This window comes from Pan troglodytes, chromosome 11, assembly GCF_028858775.2.
Source record: "Pan troglodytes isolate AG18354 chromosome 11, NHGRI_mPanTro3-v2.0_pri, whole genome shotgun sequence".
Lineage (NCBI taxonomy): Eukaryota > Metazoa > Chordata > Mammalia > Primates > Hominidae > Pan > Pan troglodytes.
Genome location: NC_072409.2, coordinates 17,448,582 through 17,473,162, shown reverse-complemented (window position 1 = coordinate 17,473,162; position 24,581 = coordinate 17,448,582). Strand labels below are relative to the sequence as shown.

At 40.1% G+C, this 24,581-nt stretch overlaps 1 protein-coding gene across 7 annotated transcripts in view; it reads right to left on the bottom strand.

Moving 5' to 3' along the window:
- C5 (complement C5) overlaps positions 1 to 24,581 on the bottom strand; it is a 123,036-nt gene that overhangs the window by 16,036 nt on the left and 82,419 nt on the right. For all 7 annotated transcript variants that reach the window (XM_063788375.1, XM_063788377.1, XM_063788378.1 and 4 more), the window contains 11 exons: positions 23,286 to 23,375; positions 21,661 to 21,873; positions 21,139 to 21,214; positions 14,735 to 14,894; positions 13,923 to 14,018; positions 12,149 to 12,320; positions 8,751 to 8,956; positions 6,830 to 6,982; positions 3,987 to 4,049; positions 2,229 to 2,310; positions 1,086 to 1,143 (listed from right to left, as the gene is read on the bottom strand). In XM_063788375.1, the coding sequence (XP_063644445.1) occupies positions 1,086 to 1,143; positions 2,229 to 2,310; positions 3,987 to 4,049; positions 6,830 to 6,982; positions 8,751 to 8,956; positions 12,149 to 12,320; positions 13,923 to 14,018; positions 14,735 to 14,894; positions 21,139 to 21,214; positions 21,661 to 21,873; positions 23,286 to 23,375 (1,369 nt within the window). The remainder of the gene's footprint in view (positions 1 to 1,085; positions 1,144 to 2,228; positions 2,311 to 3,986; positions 4,050 to 6,829; positions 6,983 to 8,750; positions 8,957 to 12,148; positions 12,321 to 13,922; positions 14,019 to 14,734; positions 14,895 to 21,138; positions 21,215 to 21,660; positions 21,874 to 23,285; positions 23,376 to 24,581) is intronic.

The following is a 24,581-nucleotide window of genomic DNA, read 5'->3' as shown; positions in this document are numbered from 1 at the left end:
GCCTCCCAAAGTGTTGGGATTACAGTATGAGCCACTGTACCCGGCGAAAAACCTACACTTTCATAAATGTTTTAGGATGGTGGCTGTGGTAAGCAGAATAATGGCCCTCAAGGGTGTCCATGTCCTAATCCCCTGAACCTGTGAATATGTTACCTTATGTGGCAAAGAGAACTTTACAGATGTGATTAAATTAAGGATTTGAGATAGGGGGTTATTTGTGCAGGCCTAATGTAAAGACAAGAATCTTTATGAGGAAAGGAAGCAGGAGAGTCAGAGAAGGAGGCGTGATGATGGAAGCAGGGATCACAGTCAGATTGGAAGATGCTGTGACACTGGTATTGAAGACAGAGAGGGGCCACAAGCCAAAGAACACAGGTAGCCTCTAGAATCTGGAATAGGCAAAGAAATTCTAGAGCTTCCAGAAGGAATACAGCCCTACCCAGCTCCTTGATTTTGGGACTTCTCACCTCTAGAATTGCAAGATAGTAAAACTGTGTTGGTTTAAACCATTACATTTGCAATAAATTGTTACCTAGCAATAACGGGAAACTAATACAGCGGCCAATTGAGGCCTCGATATTTAGTCGGGAGAGGGCTTAACATCAGTGGTTCTCAACCCTGGCTACCATTAGAATGACCTCTGGAGCCCGGGACATTTGGACATCTCTAAGAGCTCTCCAGCTGACTTCAATGTGCAGCTTGAGTTGAGAATCTAGCTGATAATGGATTTTGTTAGGTAAATGCGATTTTTCTAAGTAAGAGAGTAGGGGCTGTTTTTGAGAGAATCTTTTATATTTTTTTCCTAATTTTTTAAATCACATTTCTATCCCTCTGAAAGAGAAAAAATTCATACTACACTGTTTGAATCAGAAGACAAAACAGAGAGAGAAAACTATTACGAGCAAAACCAAGGCTGTTTTTTATGGTAAGTAGCAATTTAAGAATATATATGTTCTGCATTTTTAAACAATTGAACAATTTTGTATCTTCTGGACATACCAAAATTTGAAAATATGTAAAGAAACAATACGTTAACAAAAATGAGAACTTGGAGTCTATGCTCCCCTTTGTGGAAATAGGCTCACCTGGCACATGCTACTATGCGTTTGTAATCAGAGTTTCCGTAGCCTCTGTAGTGGGATGCTGGCACATAAAACAAGAAAACAAACAGGCAAATATAAGAGTAAACTGTTTTCAGCTGCTTTGGAACCTGTCAGAACAGAATCATTAATGAGCAAATCTTTGAACACACTTAAAAATGATTTGTGATTTGGAAGTTTAGATACTTTCAGTGGTTCTAATGGAAATTCATGGCTATTGACAATACCAGGAAGTCTTTAAATAATTAATTTAAATAATTAAAGTCTTTAAATAATTAACAGTTCATTGCTCTCAAATAACTTATAATTTAATGAAGAAATTATTAAAGATAAATATGTATTGGTAATATGTTTGGGGGATGTTGGAGGGAGGAAGAACAGATGCCTTAATTTGCTGGTAGTTGGGAAGTTTCCTGTAGGAACAGGCTTCTGAGCAATAGATGGAAAATATCAGGGCAGAGGCAGCAACATTCATTCTGACCCTGGAGGCAATGGGGAGACCAGGAGGACTGGAGTGTGCAAGTGGACTTGCTTTTGGACCAGGAAGGGAGAACCAACCAGCAGAGGGATGTGAGGGCCTTGGGTTAAATAAAAGGGTCAGGGGTACATTTAAAGAAAGGAAGGTACAGGAGAGACTAAAAAAGAAAGGGGCACAGGAGAGACTAAGTTAAAGATGGAGGCAGAGAAATGTTTATTTTCTGGGCCCCTTGGAATACAGAAAGGCTAAGGGATGGAAAACTAACAGGGTGATAAGAGAATTCAAGGTCCCAGATTGGAAGGCTAACACAAAAGTAACAGAAATTCCTGGTTCTGGAATTAGACCTTAATGTGGCTTTACAACTAGTTACACTCTTTAAAAATAACATAGTCAGTCAAAACAATTTATTGATCAATAGCAAATACATTTAGCTTAGTCATTGTTATTTAATATTAGCTTCCGACTATATTAAAGAGTTATCTATTGTAAAAAATGTAAGTAATATTTACTTGGATGTCAACCTGCTAAAGTATTTGGTTAAGAAATTTCACTTTTTGAGTAAGCACATTTTTACTAATCAGAGAAGCTCTCTATTTATACACATGCTTTATTTTTAGCCAAAATTACAGCGTAAATCCTGCTGTTTTTACCTTCAATATCCTGAGTATCGATTTTCAAATAAAAGCTGCAAACTTCCTCAGAGGTACTGGTTTTGTGAACTACAGCTGTTACCTACATTGGGGACAAGTAAGCAAGAAGATTCTATTTAAAGTGGGAAAGTGACAAAGGTATTATGGCAACACTGCTGCTGCAGATGGGATGCTCGAAGGATCATTTTCATAATCCAGCACAAATGGTGTACATTAGTGACTCATTTTTCCAGCAGCTGGACTTTAAGCAAACTCCATAATCTAAACCTGAGAGGCCCAAAGTAAGCAAAAAATGACTTCTGGCCGGTCAGAAGCTTGGTCTAAATTCCATGCAGTCAAATCTGGGCACCTCACTCTACAGGAGAGTTCCCAAGGTTCTTGTTTTGAACCTTTCCACTTTAATTTTACACACAACACCACAAGGCTAAGAAGTGTGGGTTTCTTCCAGCCACACACCATCATGGCAAACAACAAATTATAGGTGTGTATGAATGGGCAGAGGTGCTGCCAGAAGTAGATATATTGACACCAACCAGAAGTGGCAGAAAAGTGGACAATCTCTCCTCCCCCATATAAACTTACAACAGTCCTTGAAGGAACGAATGTACTAAAGATAAGAGCGTGATTAAAATTATTAATAGGATGTTAATTTATGCTCAGAACATGCAATTTAAGAATGCATGAACATACTTAAACAGCCTAGAAAAATTTGCACCTGCCAGCCGGGCGTGGTGGCTCGCGCCCATAATCCCAGCACATTGGGAGGTCAAGGTGGACGGATCACTTGAGGTCAGGAGTTTGAGACCAGCCTGGTCAACATGGTGAAACTCCGTCTCTACTAAAAATACAAAAATTAGCCGGGCGTAGTGGCATGTGCCTGTAATCCCACCTACTTGGGAGGCTGAGGCAGGAGAATTGCTTGAACCTGGGAGGCGGAGTTTGCAGTGAGCCAAGATTGCACCACTGCACTCTAGCCTGGGTGACAGAGCAAGACTCCATCTCAAAAAAAAAAAAAAAGAAAAAAAATTGCAACTGCCAAGTGGCTAAAATGAAGAAATAAGTCTTTATGAATAACACATAAATCCCCCAAAATCCTGGATAAATGAGATGGGATAGAAAACATATATATATACAATGCACATATGTACACAGATATATGTATATACACACATGCCATATGCGTATACACATATATAATCATAAAATTATATATCTCTATAAATATATATAATTTCTATAAGTATACAGAATGTATACATATAAGGATTAAATTTTTTTGTGTGTGTGAGACGGAGTCTTGCTCTGTTGCCAGGCTGCAGTGCAGTTGTGCCATCTCGGCTCACTGCAACCTCTGCCTCCCAGGTTCAAGTGATTCTCCTGCCTCAGCCTCTGAGTAGCTGGGAATACAGGCGCACGCCACCATGCCCGGCTAATTTTTTGTATTTTTAGTACAGACGGGGTTTCACCGTGTTAGCCAGGGTGGTCTTGATCTCCTGACCTCGTGGTCTGCCCGCCTAGGCCTCCCAAAGTGCTGGGATTAAAGGCATGAGCCACCACGCCTGACCAACATTGTTATTTTCAAAAAAATTGTGAGGATAGTTACAAAGATTGCTAGAAAGATTTACATAAGTGAATCCCACTTTAGTCATGGTTACCCAAGCCCAGATTTCTGTGACTTTGTGGCAAAGCTCCTAACTTTTATGTTACCTAGTACAAATGGACACATAACTCGTTATTGGATATCAATTAAATACTTACATGTACTGTAGCCAAGCCACTGCCAAATCCTGTACTGACAATGAGGTCATCATTGAGAAGCACCTGGAAAGATAATAGAGAAACCATGCTTTCTTTCATCATTTGATAGGGAGGGAGGATAGAGCTATGAAAAGTGGGTTGACATGTACCAGCCTCCTCTCTCAGAGCTCTTCTGAGAGTAACTGGATGAGACACTGAAAATCCTATGCCCATGGCAGGTGCTAAACAAGGCTGGTATTTCCCCTTTCCCTTCTACATGTAAATAAGATGTCTGAGATCTCCTGAGTGAACCAACAAAAGCAACATGTCAGAGGTCACTTCTGGTTACATTTTCATTTACATATGGCTATGGTAAACCTGGATCTTCATCTCCTTTTGCCAACTGAATAAATTCCTTTCTGTGCCTAGCTCAGGAATCAGCATCCTGTGTGCCAATGGAGATCGTTTTCATTAGAACCCAGAGCAGGGAACCTCCACATAACTTGAAAGCGGGTGCATCTATCTTTGGTCCTCTCTGAGCTCCTCCTTTGCACCCCTTTTCCATCTCTTGATGATTTATCTTTTCCACTTGTCACCGCCTTTGTTTGCAGAAACCCCTGGTACCCCACCCCAAACCACTAGCACCCCACTCAAGCCTGCCAAATCCTTAGCTGCTGCTGCTCTTCTTCCCACTCTGCTAGGAGGAAACTGAAGACATAAACGGAGTTAAGTCATTCTCCTCTCCAGAGAAACTCTGTCATCCAAATGCTCCCTAATTTGTGGAAAGTACAGGAGAGATAATTTTGAGCCCAAGGGGTTGGCACTTCCTTTACTCCAAGCCTCCCCTTTCCTTTGCTTAGCACAATAATGCAAGAGGGATTGGGCATATGTTAAAGTTTCTCAATCCTTCCTTCAAATTTTAGTAAATATAGGAAAGTAGGTCAACATTCTTGTTCTCCCTGATAGAATATAGCAGCATTTGTTGGAAAACAGGTGTCTTGAGATACTGCATGTGAAAAGCATGCATGACAAATAAGTTTGGGAAATGCTGTGCACTGTGCCCTGCCTCTGCCCCTTTTCACACCCAGAGTCACCACACTTAATCACATACATGTTACAGAACAGGGGAATTCTGGATTAAAGAACTTGTTTAACTTAATTTAAATTAATTTGTTTAACTTAATTAATGCACACTCAACCACCTAACACTCTTTCATGGAACACATTTCAGGAAATGCTGGAGTAGAAAATTCCACACTGGATAATAACAGCCCAGGTTTTACATGGAAGCAGCATCCTGGGCTGGGGTTTAAATTTTGTTAGGATGACAAGAGGCCTCTTACAGCATTATCCCTATAGAGAAGAATAATTTCAGCTACCTCAGGTAGCTGGAAGGTCAAGAGATCCTTCTTAGAGCTTAGACTCAGAACATGAATCTCCGGTGAACTCTAAATGATCCCAGGGAAAGGAGACATATTCCCAAACTAGGGACCACAAGCACAAATGCCTGCAGAGGCCCGGGCACAAAGCAGATATGAACATAAATGCACATGCATACGTCCTGTGACTGGTGGGGACTGCAGTAAATTGTAGAAGCCATGCCAATGCCTGGTGCTTTGCTGCCAGGTCTTTTGGTTTATCAAGGGAAGTTGGGAATCAGGTTTTTATTTGAAATATCTGGATCCTTAAATGTTGGCATATATCTATGTCTATGTTTATATCCATATTCTTTTTTTTCAGTATGGGCCACCAGTTTGCAATTTTTGCATTAAATTTTATTTCTCTGCTGGGCATGGTGGCTCACACCTGTAATCCCAGCACTTTGGGAGGCCAAGGTGGGTGGATCACCAGAGGTCAGGAGTTTGAGACCAGCCTGGCCAAATGGTGAAACCCCATATCTACCAAAAATACAAAAAATGAGCCAGGTGTGGTGGCAGGCGCCTATAATCCCGCCTGCTTGGGAGGCTGAGGCAGGAGAATTGCTTGAACCCAGGAGGTTGCGGTGAGCCGAGGTTGCGCCATTGCACTCCAGCCTGGGCAACAAGAGCGAAACTCCATCTCAAAAAAAAAAAAAATTATTTCTCATGCTTGTTTACTTTTAACAAACACCAATTTGTGAAGGATGTCAACAATGAGGACTATTTCCAATTACTGTACATTTAAATATACTTTAAAATAATGCAAACACAGTAATTAGAAAAATATGTATCAGCAGCTATATGTGGGCAGCTAATATTAACATAGAACCCAGTTTTTCCAACATGTCTTGTTCTTTGTGAAATTTTCATAAGCCATCAAAGTTACCACCTTTAAAAATCCAGCAGTAGCAAAGGACATGGGGCAAGGAGCTGGGGACCCTCAAGGCCAACTCCAACCTGGCCACAGTCTGCATGTATGACCAGGGCCAGAAGGGACCACCAGCAGCCTCCCAGACATGCCTTCCCTCTTACGCTCACTGTACTGCTCTGTGCGCTGTTATCTATGTCTGGAATGTTCTTCCTTTTTCTTCACTTGGCTAACTCATTCTGATTTTTTCAGATTTAACCCACACATCTGGACACATCTGACGAACTCCCTCCATCTTTCAGCCAGGATCAGGAGGGCCCCTCTGTACTTCCATGTACCTATCAAGACTCTTATTTTTCACTATCTGCTTAAATGACAATCTCCCTGCACTACGCTGATTGTGTTTTATTTTTGAATCCTCAGTGCCCAGGATATAGCAGGCATCCCTGTTTAGGACATAGCTGACACTCAATATATGTTTAAGTAGTGAAGAGACAGATTTATAAAATAAAGAGTGGAACAGATGATTTCAATGGTCTCAGCCAATTGTAAAATACTACACAAAGTTCTTCATTTACCTCTACTGGCCTCCCAAGGAAATTCTTGTCTGTCATTTTATAATTATGTAAGGCACCTTTATGCTTGTAAGAAACATCGATGTCCATACTCAAGCGGAGTTGTTTAACCAGGAGTGAATATTCCGTCAGGCCCTCAATGGCATTGATTGTGTCCTGTCAGCAATCAGCAAGGCACAAAAATATGTTTAGTTTATTTATGTACTCCCTATTTACAAATGCCCTTTTTATGAGAGGGTAGGGCAGCATTGTCTGGAGATGAAACTCCAGCTGACTCAGTAAGACTGGTTAAGAGCCCCATTGTGGAGGTGGAAGAAAGGTCTCTCCCTCCTCAATAAAGATGCTGTTAGCAGGGACAGGAAGGAAGTGTGGCCTCAGATCTGGGTCCTCTATATATTCTGCAAATGTAACCTCAGGCAAGTCACTGTTTGCAGAATTCGTCTGAGTCTTTGAACAATTATCTCTTCCTCATCCTTTAGTCTGACCTTAAGTATCTCCACAACAAGGCCATAAACTCCCCTTTCCCGTTATTCTCTGTTTTAAGGTTCCCTTTTTGCCCTTTCTAGCATTCATCTCAATTTGTAATGCTTTTATTTATAGTTTATTGTTGGCCTACCCCACTGCAATATAAGATTCGTGAGGCAAGTAGGTAATATATTTTTCTTGGCGCCTGCTGTGGTTTGAATGTGTCCCCCAAAGTTCATGTGTTGGAAAGCTTGGTCCCCAGTGTGGCAGTGTTAGGGGGTGAGGCCTAATGGGAGGTGTTTGGGTCATGGGGGGTACCACTTTCATAAATGGATTAATGCTGCTTATTATAGAAGTGAATTTGTTATAAAAAGATGAGTTTATACCCCACTCCCACCAACCCTCCACTCTGCCTTCTCTTTGCCCTTCCACCATGGAATAATGCAACAAGAATGCCTGCACCAGGTGCAGCCCCCCTGATCTTGGACTTCCTAGGACCCAGAACCATGAGGTAATAAATTTCTGTCCATTATAAATTATCCAGTGTGTCATTTTTTCTGTTACAGCAACACACAATGGACTAAGGCAATGTCCATTGCATTTAGCAGGTACATAAATATTTGTTGAAGGAATAAATGAATAAACTTTATCTTTCTGGACCTCATCTTTCTCATCTATAAATCTGAGAAACATGACTAGATCAGAGATGTTAAACAATGTGGCCATTCCCTCTGCCTGTATCTGTGGCGGCAAATGCTAATCAATAGGGCAGTCTTTTCTGCTAACCCTATAATTGTACCCAAAATAAAACACATTACATGGTCAGTAAATTAATACTGAAGGCCCTCTCTACATCTAAATTACATATATATAAATATACACACTCCATCATTATCTAAACATCCAGGCAACAGGGAAGATATTAACATTCGATCTAAACTTTGAATATAAACATGTATTATACGACTACATAATAATTAGTTGTAATAAAAATACATACTCAAATGAGTTTACATTAAATAGCTAGATAGATTAACATATAACAATCAGTATTTCTCCCACTTTTTATTTATTTCGTTGTGGAGAAGGAGCATCAGTACCTTTGTCTACATGGCAACCACTATTTATTACATAGGATATGATATAATTGCCAATAACCTTACTAGCCTTTCATGGTGATTTAGAATCATGAAGGAAGTACTGGGCTTAAAGTCAGGAGACATGAGTTCTGATTCTGGCTCTGCCATGAATTCCCTGAGTAAAACTCCCTGGGCTAATTTCCTCTTCTGTATAATAAGAGTGTTGACGCAGATAACTTGTAGGGGTCCTTCAATTCTAGGCATTATTCATATCTATTGCATGCTCATTTGGTGGACAAAGGCATGGAGGCCAGATGAGTGTGGTGTGGGAGAAAATAAAAATGTCTACAGGGAGATGAAACAAGACAAAGAAATGTTACCTGGGTTGAATAAAAGCCACCTCCATACCTCTGCTCTTCTGATAGCCATTTGATGACTGGGTTAACATAATTTATGTCTTTCAAGTTCAGACTGGTGAGTAAAGCATAGGCAGTTGTTTCTACCATACGTGCCGTACCAGTGTTAGGTACAGAGCTGTCTTTATGTTGAAGATTGTCTTTCCAAAAACGATAAATGGGTGGATTACCTGAACATCAACAAATTCCATTCATTAATATGATTAAAAATGTGAATTTGACATAATAATTCTACCAGGTGTATTATGGCCTTCCAGTTTCTAGAAGCTACTTACTTTTTCTTGTTAGAGGAACTTCCTGAAGATGACCAATGCAAAACGAGATCCCTTAATATGGTATTACTTGTCTTTACACATTGAGCATCCCTAATCTGAAAATCTGAAATATGAAATGCCCCAAAAATCTGAAAGTTTTTGAGCTCTGACATGATGCCACAGGTGGGTAATTTCACCCCTGACCTCATGTGATGGGTCACAATCAAAATGCAGCCAAAACTTTGTTTCATGCACAAAATTATTGAAAATAGTGTGTAAAATTACTTTCAAGCTGTGTGTAAAGTATATATGAAACATAAATGAATTTCATGTTTAGACTTGAGTCCCATCCCCAAGATATATCATTATGTATATGTAAATATTCCAAAATCTGAAAAAAATCTGAAATCTGAAATACTTCTGGTCCCAAGCAGTTCAGATCAGGAACACTCAATCTATTTTTTGTTTTTTTTTGTGTGTGTGTTTTGAGACAGGATCTTGCTGGCACCCAGGCTGGAGTGCAGTGGTGTGATTGTAGCTCACTGCAGCCTCAATCTCTTGGGCTCAGTGATTCTCCCGCCTCAGCTTCCTGAGTGGCTGGGACTATAGGGGTGTGCCACCATGCCCGGTTATGTTATCCAGCCTGGTCTCAAACTACTGGGCTCAAGCAATCCTCCTACCTTGGCCTTCCAAAGTACTGGGATTACAGGCATAAACCACTGCACCCGGCCTCAATCTGTATTTTAAAATCAACATAGTACACATGTACTAGGAAGGGGCAGTTTAGTAGAGTGGAAAGTGCAATAAACTGGTATTGCACCCAGCTTCTAGTCTTTCTTTTGTTGCTAACTTACCATGTCACTTTGGGCAAATTCCTTTAGTTCTGTGTGACTCAATTTCCTAATACCAATAGTATAGATAATACTTTCTTCCATGCAGTGAAACTCAAATGAAATACTAAAGTAAAAGATTTTGTAAACTAGAAAGCACCATGCATATATAAGGGATTATTATTATTATTATTATTATTACTGACACTAAAAAATAAACTGGAGAACCTTTTTCCTGATAGGAAAATTTACATCCTGGAAATTATGAGATTAAACCTAAAGCCTTAGTTCAGTCTTTCATTATTTCTTTCCAATTTAAAGCACTCAAGACAATTTCGTACATGCAGCACTTTTCATAAATTAGGCTGTAAATTATATTTGTTATTTAAACCTGTAAACCTCAAATCCTTTTTGGAACAAACTATTTGTTTTAAAAAAAAGTAATGCACATTTGGAAATCATATTTGAAGGTTAGTAAAAATTTTGATGTGTATGTTTATAATTCATAACTACATTATTTGCATGACCTTGAAAATGATATTGACCCTTCCTCTCAGAGTCTCAGATTTGCTGTATTTAAAATGAAGAGTTGAGTTTAGGATTTTAAAGAAACCCAACTGGAACAACTCTTGGATTATTAAGTTCCCTTCTAGATCTTAAATTTTATGATTTTATGACCCATATCTCACAATACCCAAGACATTTCTTTTGTGTTATTTTTGAAGTATCGTACAAGTGGTTTTGAGGCATATGTTAAAATATAGTAATTTTAAAATGATGGCACAAATCATATTTTGTAGATGGTCATAAACCTCAGTAAGATTTATAAAGCCTTAGCTAGAAGAGGACTCCAAAGTGCCCAATCATGCTAATAATCACTGCTACTCTCTTTCTATTTTTTGTCTCTTGACCTATAGGAAGCAGTATCTTTATTCTTCAAAACCAAACACATACTTTTATAGCAAACCTGGTAAAATATAAGCCAGGTCATGCAGTCCTTTGCTCAAAATCCCCCAGTGGCTCCCCTTTTCACTCTCAAAGCTGAAATTAAAGTTCTAGGGCTCCTTCTGGTCCCCACAGCACATTGCTGTGGATAAGACATGGGCACTCCTTGCTCTAGGTGGAAGCAGCCCTAAACTAGGGTATGTGGCCAGGGGAGTGGAGCACAGGCTAGATTTCAGCCTCGATTCACTTGATTGCTTAGGTACTTTGTCCACTGCACAACTGTTTACAGAAGCCCTGAAGAGTCTCTCTAATGCCTTAAATGACCTTCCCTTGCTCCCTCACTTTTTCCTTACCTGACCTCACTTCCTACTCCTCTTCTCACTCCTCTGCAGTCACACTGGCCTCCTTGCCATTCTTGGAGCACCAGGCATGCCCATGCCTCAGGGCATTTGCACGTGCTGTTCTCCACCAGGTACATCCTTCTAGATAGCCACAGGAATTGCTTCTTCACCTCCTTTCAGCTCTTGACTCAAACACCATCCTCTCAGTGAAACTTAAGCCCAGTCAGCTTGTCTAAAATTACAATGCATCCTCTCACCTTATTTTCTTTCCCTGCTCTATTTTTCTTCATATCAGCCATCACCATCTATTCATAAAGCTTTATTTATTTATCATGTTTGTGTCTCCCCAGTTAGAATTTAAGTTTCATGATGGCCTGGATTTTGGGGAGCCTGTTTTGTTTATTCCTTTATTCCCAGAGACTGGAATAGTGCCAGGTATATACGGGGTGTCCAGGGTGTACATAGGATACTCAATGCATATTTATTGAATAAAGGAATAAATAGAGGACAGGTGTGGTGGCTCATGCCTGTGATCCTAGCACTTTGGAAGGCTGAGGCAGTAGGAGTGCTTGAGCCCAGGCATTTGAGATCATCCGGGGAAACACAGTGAGACTCGTATCTGCAAAATATAAAAAAAAGTAACTGGGTTCAGTGGTGGGCACCTGTAGTCCCAGCTACTTGGGAGGCTGAGGTGGGAAGATCACTTGAGCCCAGGAGATCGAGGCTGCAGTGAGCCACGATCATGCCACTGCACTCCAGCCTGGGTGACAGAGCGAGAACCTGTCTTAAAAAAAAGAATAAATATTTGCTGAATGAATGCATGAATAAATGAATGAATAACAGCACACATTACATCGTATTGTGACGGTTTGTTCCTTGAGGACAGGAATTGCATCTTACTCAAGTTCACATGTCACCACCCACTTCCCAGACTTAGCAGACTTTATGTCTTAGTGAACACTCACTGAATACATGTATGGAACAAGTTATACCTTTAACCAAAGCTTCTCTCTTCAAAGCTGAAACAATTGAACGAAACTGTGGGTGAGTTTTATCTCCCAGGGAAAGAGCATACGCAGAAATGGCCAATGTAAAGGTGCTCTGGGCTGGCAGTGTATTTTCAAGCAGAAAGTTGTCAGCTTTAATTAGAGCTGTGTCGATTTTCTGGAAACAAGAGAAGATACTTCAGTTTCTATGCCAAGCAACCACCTATCAATTGATACGAACTACCCTCAGATCCCACTATCCTGGAGCAAGCAATATGGGGGTGAAAAGAGGACTGACCTAATGGAAATGGATGGCTTCTCAGTGAAGCAAATCCCTCCGAGAGAAGGAGCAGAGCATAATCTTGGAAGGGACAATGAGGTTGTCCAAATCAGGTTAAGCTTTTTGCCTCTGAATTCTCACTTTCCTTTTAGAGGTTTTGTGCCTTTAGTTTCTGAGTACACCATCAGACCTAGCCTCCAGGAAGAAAAGGCACCGAGCATAGACACAATTTTTTTTTTTTTTTTTTGAGACGGAGTCTCGCTCTGTCGCCCAGGCTGGAGTGCAGTGCTGCGATCTCGGCTCACTGCAAGCTCCGCCTCCCAGGTTCACGCCATTCTCCTGCCTCAGCCTCCGGAGTAGCTAGGACTACAGGCGCCCCGCCACCACGCCCGGCTAATTTTTTTTTTTTTTTTTTTTTTTTTTTTTTGTATTTTTGGTACAGACGGGGTTTCACCGTGTTCGCCAGGATGGTCTCAATCTCCTGACCTTGTGATCCGCCCGCCTCGGCCTCCCAAGTGCTGGGATTACAGGCGTGAGCCACTGCACCCGGCCCATAGACACAACTTTTATTGTTCCCTCTCAGCGTAGTTGCAACAGGCACACAGGTTCAAAAGGAGTTACACTTAAAAAAATAAATAAATAAAACAATAAGTAGCAGAAAGAAACCCTAACTGCCACAGTACTTTTAGATCCTAAGAATGCCTGGGTAAATAGTCCCGATCACTAGTCCTGACGCCACCAAAATGGTTGTGTTGGGCAAGTGGGCCAGCAGAAAGCCTGCTGCAATGCTGCTAACATCCTGCCTGCCTCCTCTCCCAGCTCCACATGCATCTCTCACCCATGTGGCCACTAGGTGCCTGGGAACTAGTCTTCATTGATTATTTTGTCTTGTTAAGCTTTTGAAACAAACTGAAAACAAATAGTTTTGTTTTGTGCTTCCAGTTTTGCAAATCCACTTGAGATTTTCCATCTCAACCTTGGAAATCTTCTATGTTGATTTACTTAGGTGGCTCATCACTTTTCTCCCGTTTCCAAGCAAATGTTGTTTGGAAGGATTTGGAGGATACACATTTGCTGTTGTGTATCCTCAGTACTTGCATGATACAGAATGCTTTCACTATAGGATAACAGTAACATATAAAGCAGGATTTAGCAAAGATAAGACAGAGAAGCTGGGGGCACTGGATCATTCTTCCATCCCAGTCCCAGCTATCAGTTTTAGACCCAGCTCTACAATTTATTAGCCTGTGACACTGGGAAACTGAATTCACCTTACTTAGTCCTCAGCTTTCTCAACTGTCGATGAGTAGGTTGGACTAGGTGGTCTCTAATATCTATCATTGTTCTGAAATCTTTCAATTCTGGAGTTTAAGTTATTTTCAAGTTATCGGAAAGAAGGAAAAGAAGCTTTTGAAACAAAAGGTCTTCTGATTGGTGGCCCCTCCAGTATATAGTACAGAAATAGATGATGGGTGTGAGAGAAAGAAAACTCTTACTTACCACCAGGGGGCATATATCGAAAGCCTTTCTAATTCCAATCACAGTAAAGGCTGTAAGATATAAGCTGTTCTCTCGGGCTTCAACAGGCAAGGTACCCTAAAAAGAAGCAATGTTTTAAAAGGGGAGTGAAATGGTGTCTTTAAGGTGAAATGACCTGATTCTACTCTGTTTTTTGTTTGTTTGTTTGAGATGGAGTCTCACTCTGTCACCCAAGCTGGAGTGCAATGGCTTGATCTTGGCTCACTGCAACCTCCGCCTCCCGGGTTCAAGCATTCTCCGGCCTCAGGCTTCTGAGTAGCTGGTACTACAGGCGTGCACTAGCACGCGCGGCTAATTTTTGTATTTTTAGTAGAGACGGGGTTTCACCATATTGATCAGGCTGGTTTTGAACTCCTGACCTCATGATCCGCCTGCCTTGGCCTCCCAAAGTGCTGCAATTACAGGCGTGAGCCACCGCACCTGGCCTCTACTCTGTGTTATAAGCCTTATCTCCCACTCTTTCCCTTCCTGCTTCCCATTTCTCAATAAGCCCTGGGTCTGTCTCGCTTGAGTGCTTTCACTTGCCCATCTCCCTCCATCCCGTTAAACGAGAGGTCTAAGATATCACTTCTCTGATCTCTAGTGAACTGTCTGAAGATCGCTTCACTTCAGATATTATGGGAAAGACCTTTGTATATTTTGCTTGTTCACAAAAGGAATTTCTTGCAGAATTACATTTTTTTCCTTCTTCTTCTTCATCCTCCCATAATCAGATGAGAATAAAACTCAAACTAAATAAAACTATTGCTAATTTGTGCATTTGGTTTCCTTACCTGTAATTTTATTGGTTGATACTGTGAATTTTCCTTGAAAGATCCATTATCTAATTGATAATTCTCAACTAGCCACAATAAAGAATTACAAATTGAATTTTGGTTCTGCTCTACGTATTTATTTACTTGTCCAAGTACTCTTAAAGCAAAAGCTGTTAACCTTTAAGACAAAATCAAATAAATAAATATTTAGAACGCTGAATCCCTTTTGACTTTCAATTAATTTATACAACTTTATTCTTTAAAAAAAAATAACATTTTAAAACATGCAATTCCAAAGTAAGTCATCATTTTACAAAGGAAGGGAAGATTTTTGGAATACCTCCAAAACATTCGGTAAACAAATGTGAACAGCACATCTTCTGTGATTACAACATTGTCCGCTAGCACACAAGCTAAAAATTGATTCCTGATGATAAGAATTACACTCTAAAGTTAAAGATAACAGAGATAAAATAAATAGTTTTGAGTCAAGGCATTGACCTATGAACATGAGACATGAAAGAGTAAATCACAAAATTCTAGATTGTAAAATTTGTGCATTCCATGGAATCTAAATTCCTATCTGAGGCCCCAAGTCCCCTTTCCCAATGTCCCTGGAGTGTTTATCTCACTTGTCCTTGAGTGCTGCCATTGACACAGAACTTACTACCCCACAGGAAATTTTAATGATCATTATTACTTAGTCAAAAAGCAATTTCAAGTCTCTACTAATACCCATCGAAGAGTATCAGAGAGGATTGGGTTCATCCCCCCATAACATCTCTTCACTCTCTCAGTCGCCCAGGAGGCTCCACTCCCCAGGTCCTCAAATGTCTGAGACTCAGACCACTTGACTTGCTCTCCCACTTCCCCCACTTAAAAAATTTGTGTTTCTTTTTCATTTTCATTTTTAAAATGTATTTTAAGCATTTTTTAAAAGAGGTAAAACCCTCACATGATTCAAAAATCCAAAAGTGAAGCCTGGGCGTCATAGTGAGACATTGTCTCTACAAAAATGCAAAACATTAGCCAGATGTGGTGGCAGGCACCTATAGTCTCAGCTACTTGGAAGGCTGAGGTGGGAGAATTGCTTGAGCCCAGGAGGTAGAGGCTGCAGTAAGCTGAGATCCTGCCACTGCATCCAGCCTGAGTGAGAGAACTTAAAAAAAAAAAAATCCAAAAGCACAAAGGGATATTTTATGAAAGGTCTCCTTCTAGCAGTCCCTGTCCCCCTCCACCTCCCAACAGAAGATGACCATTGTTTCTTGTGCATTCTTCCAAATAGTAGATACAAGATATATAGTAGATACAAGATATAGCCTTCCCATCTACCTTTCCATCCCAACCACACCAAAATAGTGGGAGAATGTTTACATTATCCTGTACTTGGCTTTTTTTCCATTTAGTAATATGCCTTAGAGATCTATCTTAATACATAAAGTTTCCTTGTTCTTTTACAAGTGATTTTATACATTAAATTATAGTATTTTGGTACAGATGCACCAAAGCTATTTAAGCCATTTCCCTTTCTGTAGACATTTAGGTTGTTCTCAGTCTTTGCTCTAATTGATTTAATTATTTTAAAGATTTTTTTTGATATTAATCGGAACTTGCCCCTCCACAACTAGGTGCCTTTTCCTAATTCTTTCTCTAGAAACATCAGAAATTTATTTTCTATTCTATTGACTTTTAGGGGGTAACAGTTGAGAGCTCCTCTCTTTTTAATCCTCCCACACTGCTCTCAAGGATGAGAAATACTTCTACGGATTGCTCAGGTTCAAGGACACTCACGTTTTCAAAGATTGGCCCACATTTTACATTGGGTCTCTCTTGGGATTTTGGCTTTTGGAAGTCTCTCTTCTTTTAGCAGGCTAGAAAGGCATATGAGTGCAGTTATACGGCCAGGCTGCCTCTCCACTTATCTATCATCTGTATATATAAAGATGCTATAGTTACATCTTTGAAAAAAGGCAATGGCAATAAATAGAAACAATGGACTCATCCTTTGGGATCAATTATAAAGATTAAATATATGAACATACTTAAAATAGTTCTGGATTATAGTAAGTATTCAATAGGTATAAGCTCTTACTTCCTTTTTTTTTTCTTTTTTTTTTCAGACGGACTCTCCGTTGCCCGGGCTGGAGTGCAATGGCGCAATCTTGGCTCACTACAGCTTCCACCTCCCAGGTTCAAGCGATTCTCCTGCCTCAGCCTCCTGAGTAGGTGGGACTACAGGCACGTGCCACCATGCCAAGCTAATTTTTGTATTTTTAGTAGAGACAGGGTTTCACCATGTTGGCCAGGCTGGTCTCAAACTCCTGACCTCAGGTGATCCACCCACCTCAGCCTCCCAAAGTGCTGGGATTATAGGTGTGAGCCACTGCACCTGGTTTTTATAAGCTCTTACTCCTATCTCTCTTTCTCTTTGGTACTCTTGGGTGTCTCATCCCTGGTGTCCTTAAGGAGTGAGAGTCTAGACAGCACTTCCCTAAAGGTAAAGCAAATACAATTCGCTCTAGCTTTTTGCGTTCTCCTCTTCCCACTGACCTGTCCCTTGGAGACTGCCCTGAAATTCAAATTTTAAGTGTGACATGGAGGAAAAAAAGAAGTAGGCTATTTTATTTGCTTTTGTTCCAGACCCTAGGCTACCTCTACAAGTGCTTAATATGGTCTAGTTTAGTTCCTCATGTTTTACAGTAGGGTCTGGGACTAAAAATTTAGAGTAGAAAAGAATTTTTTAGTCACCTTGAAGAGAAATCTGGCAAAATCTGATGAAACTGTAAATATGCATTCCTTATGTTCCAGCAATTCTATCTCCTGGGATATACCCTAGAGAAACTCTCACACATGTGCACAAAGAGACATATGAAGATGTTCATTATCACATTGTTTGTAATACTAAAATTTGGAAATGGTTGTCCATCAAGATAGGAACAGATAAAGAATATATACTATGTGATATATTTGTAAAATAAAATACTGCATGGCAATGAAAAGGAGTGAGCTATATTTACCTATACTACTAGATCTAAAATAACTAAAAAGTATTAAAAGAAAAAGGTAAGTTACAGAATGATAGGTATAGTATGATACTAGTTATAATCATTTAGAAATACAAAAAGGGACTGTAAACCCATCACTTCATTTTGGAAGCAAATAACCATTCTTTCTTTTACAATGCTTAACTTTCTTAAACAGTGCTTACTTAAGAATTCCAGGAACTAGCCATGAGATAAAAATCAAGGTTGTGAAATGTCCCCTGGAGAAGAAAAATACTGAGCAGTTAATCTACAAACCTGTTTCAGTCTAGCTGACCACTAGATGGCCCATTACTCAAGATAATAATCAGAACAAGACATGCTGACCTGTACGTAGCTAACTCTTGCACACAGTTTTCCAAGCCCCTTCCTCTTTAAAATCCCTCTGGCCAGCCTAGGGCATTTGGGATAGTTTCCTGACTCTAGTCTGCCATCTCCTTGGGTTGCTGGCTCCTGAATTAACCTGCTTTTCCTCCCACCAACCTTAGTCTCTTGAGTTTGGCATTTGAGCAGTGAGCAGCCAAACTGGAGTTAAGTTACAGCTATATGATTTCATGTATATATATACTATATAAAATATTAAAAATGTTCTGGAAAGATGCATAAACTCATGATAGTGAATGCCCTTGGGGGAAAGAAACAGAAATAAGATGGAGGCTTGTAGTTAAAGAGAAAAGTTCAATATCCACAATGTTCTTTAAAAAAAAAAAAAAAAAAAAGACGAATATAAAAAATGTTCATCATCATCAATTTTGGGTTTTGCTAATATGAATGACATTCGCACTTTAAAAAATCTGCTTTGTATTTCTCAAGAAAAGTTTGAGGGTATTTAGGTGCTGGACATTTTCTTCTATGTCTATTATTTCTTTCAAGGAACTCATGGAGTTGGGTCTATGTTTCAGTCTTGCCCCAAACTCTTGAAAGGCTCTGAGTGTTTACTGAGAGGCTGTTGTACCTTCCTGTGGGGCTTTCTGCTCTCCAGGCATCTATTTCCCAGGTCCTGCTGTGTCAGTTTCCAGTCTTCATTGACACTCACTCCCACTCCTGCATCCTGGGTTATCCTCTGGTTGGTGTGCTGCAGGGGTCTATGAGCCTTTTATTTATTTTTTTATATTTTTATTGTTTTATTAAAGACAGGGTCTCCCTATGTTACCCAGTCTGGTCTGGAACTCCTGTGCTCAAGCCATCCTCCTGCTTCAGCCTCCCAAAGTGCTAGGATTATAGGTGTGAGCCACTGTATCTGGCCCTGTGTGTCTTTTGAAGTGTGTCACCCACACATGGTCAGACCTAATTCTAAGGTATAATCTATGGAACTTGGTAGCTGATCAGAGGTAAAGCCAAAAGGAAAGGAAGGAATCAAAAACCAACTGATGATTCTGACTTGATCAATGGGGGACAAAGGGCAGGGTATTGTTGTGCACTGAGTAAAGAAACAGAAGTGTATTTGAGGAAGAAAATAATGAATTTGGCACATATTGTGCTTGAAGGATCTTTGGCTTCCGGAAACCTAGAAATATGGATCTAGGACATTTCCTAACTTCTTAGGAAAGAAGTTAGGCCTTGAGACATTGATTAGGGGGCCATTAGCCTAGATGTTATGGAAATCATGGGCAATAATGAGATTGTACCAGGGGAGATTACAGAAAATAAGAGGGCCAAAGATAAAATTCTGGGAGATCTCAATAGCTAAAGAAAAAAAAACTGGCCAGGCGCAGTGGCTCATGCCTGTAATCCCAGCCCTTTGGGAGGCTGAGGTGGGTGGATCACGAGGTCCGGAGATCGAGACCATCCTGGCCAACATGGTGAAACCCCACCTCTACTAAAAATACAAAAATTAGGCATGGTGGTGCACGCCTGTAATCCCAGCTCTCAGGAGGCTGAGCCAGGAGAATCGCTTGAACCCGGGAGGCGGAGGTTGCAGTGAGCCGAGATCGTGCCACTGCACTCCAGCCTGGGAACAGAGCAAGACTCCGTCTCAAAAAAAAAGAAAAAAGAAAAAAGAAAAAAATCTAAAATTAAAGTATTCTAGGTTGTAAACTCCTTAAATATGTTTCATATAGAACCTACAAAGCAGCTGGCACACCGTTTTTATTAAATATTTTGTCATAGCATGATGGTTTTTTTGTTTTGTTTTGTTTTGTTTTTTGAGACAGAGTCTCACTCTGTCACCCGGGCTGGAGTGCAGTAGCGCGATCTCGGCTCACTGTAACCCTTGCCTCCTGGGTTTAAGTGATTCTCCTGCCTCAGCCTCCTGAGTAGCTGGGACTACAGGCACATGCCACTATGCCCAGCTAATTTTTGTATTTTTCATAGAGACGGGGTTTCACCATGTTGGCCAGGATGGTCTCGATCTCTTGACCTCATGATCCGCCCGCCTTGTCCTCCCAAAGTGCTGGGATTACAGGCGTGAGCCACCATGCCCAGCCGGTATTTTTTGAAAATAGACTGCCATATGGACTCTTAATTAATTCAGACTATCTTTCCCTCAAATCATCAGAATTTTGGAAGATATGTTTCATTGAATAAATACTTACTGAGCATCTACTATGTGCCAGGTAGGTACCAGGCACTAGGGATACTTAGAACTTCCCGCATGGAGCTTACATTCCAGTGGGGGAGATACACAATAGTGGAATAAGCAAGAACGTTAGTAATCACACTGAGGAGAAAAGAAAAGATATGAGGTGTTGGGAGGGGAGTGGATTGCAATTTTAGACATTATGATATAGCAGAGGCCTCCCCAAGGTGACATTTGGTAAAGACCTGAGGGAAATATGAGAGCCAGTCATGCTGACACCTAAGGAGGAGTATTTCAGACTGAGAAAACAGTGCAAAGGCCCTGAGGTGGAAGCATGCCTGGTGTGTTTGAGGAAGGCTAGTGGGGCTGAATTGGAGGGAAAGAGAGTATAGGAGATAAAGTAGGAGACATGAGGTGGAGCCAGATCATACAGAGCTTTGTAAATCACAATAAAAAGTTTGGTTTTTACTCTGGGTAAGATGGGAAGCTCCTAAATGGTTTTGAGTGGCATGATCTAACATATGTTTTAACAGGATCACTTCAGTTGCTGTGTTGAGTATATACTGAAGAGGATCAAGGGCTGAACCCAGAAGACTAAGGGAGACTAGTGCAAGAATCCAGGTGGGAGAGGAAGGTGTCTTGGAACAGGATAGTGTGGTGGAGGTGGTGAGAAGTAGTCAAATTAAGGATATATTTTGAATCCATATCTGCTGGATCAGATGTGAATGGTAAGAGAAAGAGAGGAGTGAAGGATGACGAGGCTTTTAGCCTGAGCAACTGGAGGAATGGAGTTTCCATTATGGTTATTATTCTTTAGTTAATTAACCACTATATGAAAATGCAACTCAAAATCTTCTACTTACCAAGTGCTAGCACTTCCACCCTTCCACACACTGTAAGAGTAGTCAGCATTTCTGTAGGACATAATGCTCAACATCCCTAAGAAGCACAAGAAAAAGAACACGGTGCTTAACAGACCTCCGTTTCTACTCAAAGAACACTTTATCAGGCCCTGAGAATGGTAAGCTTCCTTTGGTGTTGGGCAGCAAGCATATGCTCTGTGGTCAGCATTGAACTTCTCAAAGGAAGTATATGAATTGCTCGAATTGGGAATTATCAAGTAGAACATTCTGATCTCATTCGAAAAGGAAGGAAGTGTTCTGTAGTTTGGAATGCAGGTGCCTTGCCTCTCATTCAGGCATTTTGGTAAGTTGAGCCAAAATGCTACAGAAATAATATTTATTTATATAGTAGAGTCCATCTCATGATTTTTTTGCTAAAATTCTCTTACAAAGTTTTCTATAATTCACAACTTAAATATTAGTTTAATAAAAATATTAGTTTAGAATCACCCAATTTTTATGTGAAATACTTTTTTTTTTTACCTTCTTTTAATTTTTTCTTCAGTTTCTGCTTTTCAATTAATGGGTCAGAATGAAAAATGTTCCAATGATTTCCTGTTTCCAGGTAGTGAAAAACATAGAATACTGGGACAACGCTCATCAGCTCCGCCTCTGCACTCCCTTTGGGGAGGTGGGTTAGGATATTGATGCCTTCCTGACTTAGAACTGCAGACAAGATCTCACCTACAAGCAATCCTGAAACAAAAAAGATCAAAGTAGACACATTGCTTTTTATTAACTTCTAACAGTATGTTCTCAAGAGAGAAGAACAACCATCTAGAGATGGTTCTTCCCTTTTTATCTAGGCAGTTGACTTGCTTCTCAGAAACGGGGTGAGAAAAAAAGATCTGGTTAGGAACATGAATTTGAAAGAAACAAAAAAAAAAAAGACTTTAAAAATCACTAAAATATGGTGGTAGGTAATGTAATACAGTGGACTGATTGCTGCAAGAGAACATGGCAAATTAGTTGCCATTCAACCTGTTAGCTTTAGACATTATAAACCATATTTACCAATCCCTTCCAGGAAGCAAAGCAAAGAGCCTGAACAGGGAGTGCTGACATGACTCTGTCTATAACTCACTGTGCAACCTTGGACATGCCACTTTCTTTTATATCCAACAACAGGGTTGCACATGATCAAAAAGATCCTTTCCAGTACTAACATTTTGTGATTCTAGGGTTTTATCTGAGATAAAATGTAGTCAGGACATTCTATCATTCGGTAATATGTTATTGAATTGTAAAGCCTGGAGACTAAGGAAAACCTAGTCACTTGTGCAAATATCACTTCTGCAAATGTATGCGAGGGGAGGAGAATCCCTGCTATGGTTTGAATGTATATGTCTCTCCAAAATTCATACACTGAAGCCTAATCACCAAGGTGATAGTATTAGAAGGTGGGGCTTTGTGAGAGGTGATTAGGTTATGATGGCTCCACCCTAATGAGTGGGATTAATAATCTTATAGACGAGGTATGAGGAAGTTCTTCACCCCTTTTTGCCCTTTTGCCTTTCCACTTTCTGCCACAGGAGGATACAGCAACATATGTCCTCATGGAAACAGAGAGCAGCCCTTGCCAAACACCCAATCTCTTGGTGCCTTGATCTTGGACTTCCCAGCCTCCAGAACTGTGAGAAATAAATTTGTATTATTTATAAATTTTGTTATTTTGTTATGGCAGCATAAATGGACTAAGACAACCCTTCTGGGACCAGTACTTCAGCAGAGCAGTGCTGTTCTCGCTAGGCCATGTGCAGGCCATAGGCCTTCTCTGGAGCGGGACTGGCCACTAAGACCATGGAAAGTTCTTTAAGTCTAGAAGCAACTGGACCCCCATTTTAGAGACATCTTTGAGCCAATGACAGTCCCTACCTTCCATTGGAGGAGAATGAATCTCCACGTAAATCAGGCCATTGGAAGAAGATAGTGGGAAAAGTGATTAAAGGTTTGAAAGTGGGGGTGGGTAGGGGTGGAGCACTCCTAAAGGTAGATTTGTGTGTGCTACTGAACATGGAAGTGGAGAAACAGAATAATCATGAGGATATTTGATTTTTGTTTGAAGCACCAAGTGAAATGAGAAATAAAAATGGCATTTGTTAATTTACCTTTTACACTCAAAATCCTTTTGATTTCTGTTTTGGGGACCAAATCTAATGGTATCCTGTATGGGAACTCCTTTCGTCTGCTAATGGTACCTGTAATTTAGAAAATTTGGATTTATACAGAGTTTCCAGGGGAAGACTGTTTGCAGATTATTTATAATGTATCTACTTCCAAAGAATATTTCAAAATAAAAGACTTATAATTAGACTATTAAAATTTTAAAAGAAAGTTAAAAATCATCAAGGACTTTAATCAAACCCTAGGCTTGTATAATCTTATTAAATAAAGCATTAAATTTGGCTGTAAGCTTCCTGGTCATTATAAGATGTGAAATAAATAGGTTATATAAATCTTATTCACCAGCAAAATATAGCATGCCAGCTTGCCCAAAGACAGAAAATTGTTCCTGGAACTGAAAGCTAAGAATAACTAACATGTAATTTCTTAATCAACTATATATTGAACATTAGCTCCACAGGGAAGTATGATCTGAAATTCTTTCCACCTTCCCTTCCCAGTCTAGTTTTGATACTTTTTAATCTATGGGCAAAACAACAGAGTTTTAGCATACTGATATCAGATAATTTTTCTACTGTAATCACTGGTTTATGTCCAAAAAAAGGTAACATTGATCATTCTACTGATAGAGTACCAAGCATGCTACTAAGTTCTTTAAATGAATTATTGCATTGGATTCTCACAACAGTCCTCTATGTTAGGTCTATTTTCATTAGTTTAATTTTATAGATGAGGAAATTGAGGCTTAGAAAGTAATGTGTTCAAGGTCCCAGAAACAATACAAGTGGAGCTGCAATCTGAACTCCAGAAGTTTTGCTGCAGAGCCCACACTAGTCACCAGAAAGAGAATCCACCTCCCATTGTCCTGCTAAGAAAGCGCTCTGGGGGCAGGAATCATTTCTCATTCCAGCTGTAGTCCTGGCACTTAGCACAGACCCTGGCATATGGAAGACGCTAAAGAAAAATGAGTCACATTTTCAATTTAATGGACAAGCCACATGGCTTTCCTAAAAATGCAGGAACATTCCTCATAAAACTTCTTTCTTCATTAATCCTTGATAAATGCAGAGGATATATCAAAATAAAACTCAGAAGACATTTAAGAGGTTTGCAGTTTGAGTGAAAGAGCATGAAGTTCAAAAAGAGCTTAGTATATATGTGACGCTGGGCAAGATACAACCTTTCTTAGCCTCAATTTGTTCATCAGTTAAATGGAGGTAACAACATTTTCCTCAAAGGATTTTTGTGGGATAAAAATAATATAGACAAAGAGCCTGGCA